This window comes from Mustela nigripes, chromosome 14 (genome assembly GCF_022355385.1).
Source record: "Mustela nigripes isolate SB6536 chromosome 14, MUSNIG.SB6536, whole genome shotgun sequence".
NCBI lineage: Eukaryota > Metazoa > Chordata > Mammalia > Carnivora > Mustelidae > Mustela > Mustela nigripes.
In genome coordinates this window covers 52,580,145-52,583,926 of record NC_081570.1, presented here as the reverse complement: position 1 = coordinate 52,583,926, position 3,782 = coordinate 52,580,145, and the positions used below count along the sequence as shown (strand labels likewise).

Here is a 3,782-nt window from a genome sequence, read left to right as displayed (position 1 = left end):
GCTGAAGGCAGAGGCCTAACCCACTGAGCCACCCAGGCACCCCACAACTAATGTTCTTATAAGAAGATGGCAATTGGGGCGCCTGGGTGGCTCAGTGGGTTAAGCCACTGCCTTCGGCTCAGGTCATGATCTCAGGATCCTGGGATCGAGTCCCGCATCGGGATCTCTGCTCAGCAGGGATGCTGTTTCCCTCTCTCTCTCTCTGCCTGCCTCTCTGTCTACTGTGAATTCTCTCTGTCAAATAAATAAATAAATAAATAAATAAATAAATAAATAAAATGGCAATTGAAGACAGAGGTACAAAGAGAAAGTCATATAAAGATGGAGGCAGAGATTAGAGTGATAGAAGCCAAGGAACATCTGGGGTTATCAGTAGCTGTAAAAGAAAAAAGGATCCTCTCCTAAAGCCTTTAGAGGGATCATAGCCTTCCTAATATCATGATTTTAGACTTCTAGCCTCCAGAACTGTGAGACAATAGAATTCAGTTGTTTTAAGCCACCCATTCTGTGATACTTTGTTGTGGCCACCCTAGGAAACTTCCATATATTCTATATATTTCTATATATTTCTCATTAAGTTAAACATACACTCACTATACAACACAGTAATTCTGTTCTTAAGTATATATCCAAAGGAAATGAGACTGTGTGTCCACAAGAAAACTTGTACATGAATGTTCATAGCAACTTTAGCTATAGTAATCACAAACCAACATAAACAAATGTCCATCAATAGGAGATTGGATACACAATATGGTATATTCCTGATATTGAATTCTACTTATAAATAAAAATGAACTCATAAATGCAACAATATGGATGGGTCTCAAAAACATTATGCTGAGTAAAAGAGGCCAGACACAGTATTGAACATATTGTTTAATTCTATTTATCTGAAAATCAGAAAAAGCAAAACTAAGTTATAATGGTAGAAATCAGAACAATGTTTCCTTCTGTAGGTTTACATCTAAAGGGTCATGAAGCATGTTCTGATGTAATGGAAATACTCCATATCATGATTGGCATTGCTGGTTATGCGATGTATACATTTATTAAAACTTACTCTCTTTCCACCTGCTTCCCTCTCACCCCAAGTGCCACTCTGGCAGCAGGATGCTCATTCAGAGCTCATGAGTCCTGCTAAGCTAGGGCCTCCATTGTCTCTCTCCAGCTACCATCATGATCATCTACCTGAACACCATTAACAGTGATGAGATGTTCTCCAAGATATGGGATGGCCCATGGGTTATGCACAGAGTTGGGGAAGATGGCAGTAAGACAGAGGGTAACATTGATGACTCACTTATTGGTGGAAATGCCTCCACCAAAGGCCCCAAGGGTGAAGGGACTGAAAACATAGTCATCACTGGTGTTGATATTGTCATGAACCATCACTTACAGGAAACTGCCTTCATAGAAGAAGCCTACAAGAAGTACATCAAAGATGACATGAAATCAATCAAAAGTAAACTTGAAGCACTGAGGCCAGAAAGAAGAAAACCTTTTATGACAGAGGTTGCAGAAAAAATCAAGCATATCTTAGCTAATTTCAAAAATTATGAGTTCTTTATTGGTGAAAACATGAATCCAGATGGGATGGTTGCTCTGCTAGACTACCATGAGGATGGTGGGACCCCATATATGATTTTCTTTAAGGGTGGTTTAGAAATGGAAAAATGTTCACGAATTTGGCTATGATTTTGGATGTATCACTGGTTGTCATAACTGGCCACTGCTCTTCATCCATACAATACCTAAACTAAAACAAATGGGACTCAAGTCATCTTGAGCTCTTTATTTATTTTGACCTTGATTTATTTGGAGTAGAGCAACTGTTTTTAAGAAGAAAAAATCAGGTCATATAGGCTGTCTAAAAATAAAATGCATTTCAACTCATTTGAGAGGATGTTCTTCATTTAACAGATATTTAAATCCATCCTGGAGAAGCAACCTTGCTTGTAGTCCTGGAGAAGCAACCTTGGTTGTAGACTATTGTGAGAAAGCAGAAGACTGTGGATAACTTCCAGAGTGAAAACTGTGGATAACTTCCAGAGTGAAAACTGTGGATAACTTCCACAGTGAAAACTGTGGAACTGGGACTGGAACCTAAAAAAGAAGAGCCAAAAATCTTAATTCTGAGTTCAGGTGAAAGGAAAGGCCATGCTCATAGCCGTGCCAACATTTGAAGGAGATTCCTTACACATTTCCTCACTGACAAAAGGAAGTAGTTAACTCTGGAAGAGATTACCAAAAGTATAAAAAGAGATGAACACAGTTGGAAGCAAACACAATAACAAAACAACTTACCTAACTGTATACTTAAGATCTTTATATTTATTGAACATAAATTATATGAGTAATTTTTAAAAACAACAGTGACAACAACAACAAAAACAAACAAGAAAAAAAAATCAAAAACCTCTTAATAGAAACACAAAGAGTAAAGTTTGACTTCTACCCGTGGGTAGAATGGAGAAATACAGGATAGGTCAAGTCTCCTGTCAAGGACAACTAGGAAAACCAGCTAAACTACACTAGCCATCTATGTCAAGGTTCAGAAAACTGTAGAAACCATGAAGACTAGGTGGATTAAGATTCCAAAGACAGAAAACCATGAGATCTGAGCTGAGGGTCTGCAGATATTTTCTGTGTAGGAGTTTTTGCCAAGTTTTTGGCAAGCAAGAGGGTGACAAACCAGACTTTGCTCAATGAGAAGTAACTGCTAAGTTCAGAAAAACAGACATTTTGATGGTTTCACATAGCTTGAGAGACAAAATTGTAGACTTGATGAGTCTCAATCCCATTGCCAATTTTTTCTTCCAGATTTGTCAGATCCCACCAGGCTAGAGTCTAAAGAGTGGAAGTGAAAAACCTTTCATATTTACTTAGGAAACCCTACAGTCTGGTCTTTAGTTTACCTTTCTGACTTTATTTTTCAATGTACCAGAACCCACAGATGCTAATGAGAAGGAACACCTCACCTTTCCTTCCTTTTTCTCTTTCCCTTTCCTTCTTCCCTGTCCTTTCCTTTACTTTCCTGCCTTTTTTTGCTCTGTTAATGACAGTTTCTATGCTTGAATGGCCTTTTTCATGACATGTCTTCAAATACAAAAATCGATCTTTTCTTCAAAACCAATTCAAATACTTCTTGTGTGACTTTGGGAAAATTTCTTCCTTATTCTGAGCCTCAGTGTTTTCTAAGAAATGAAGATGGAATACAGCTGCAAGATTGTGGTGAAAATCAAAGCAACAATGTAAATGAAATTATCATATTGAGTACCTAGCACACTAAAGTTCTTCAAAAAAATTATTCTTCGCAAAGTCTATGTAGAACAAATTATATTTTCATATACCAAAAAAGGAAAAAATGAAAGTTAAAAAAGCAATACCCTTGCAGTAGAATAAAAGCACAACATATGTAAGCATATATATAGCAAAATATGTGCAAGAGCCCTATACTGAAAGCTAGAAAACATTAGTCAAAGTAAATTAATAACTAAATAAAATGATACACCATGGTTATGATTTATAAAACTAAACTTTTTTTTTTTAATTTTTTTTTTTTTGGTGTTATTCTGAGAAGATCCATTTTAATTTATTTATTTATTTATTTATTTTTTTGTAAATTTTTTATTTTTTATAAACATATATTTTTATCCCCAGGGGTACAGGTCTGTGAATCACCAGGTTTACACACTTCACAGCACTCACCAAATCACATACCCTCCCCAATGTCCATAATCCCACCCCCTTCTCCCAAACCCCCTCCCCCCCCGGCAACC

General features: G+C 36.9%; 1 protein-coding gene across 1 annotated transcript; it reads left to right on the top strand.

The window, feature by feature from the left end:
* Window positions 1–1,179: 1,179 nt before the first annotated feature.
* LOC132002066 (translationally-controlled tumor protein-like) lies at window positions 1,180–1,698 on the top strand. Its single transcript, XM_059377090.1, has one exon. The coding sequence runs from the start codon at window positions 1,180–1,182 to the stop codon at window positions 1,696–1,698; it is 519 nt and encodes a 172-aa protein (XP_059233073.1).
* Window positions 1,699–3,782: the final 2,084 nt, after the last annotated feature.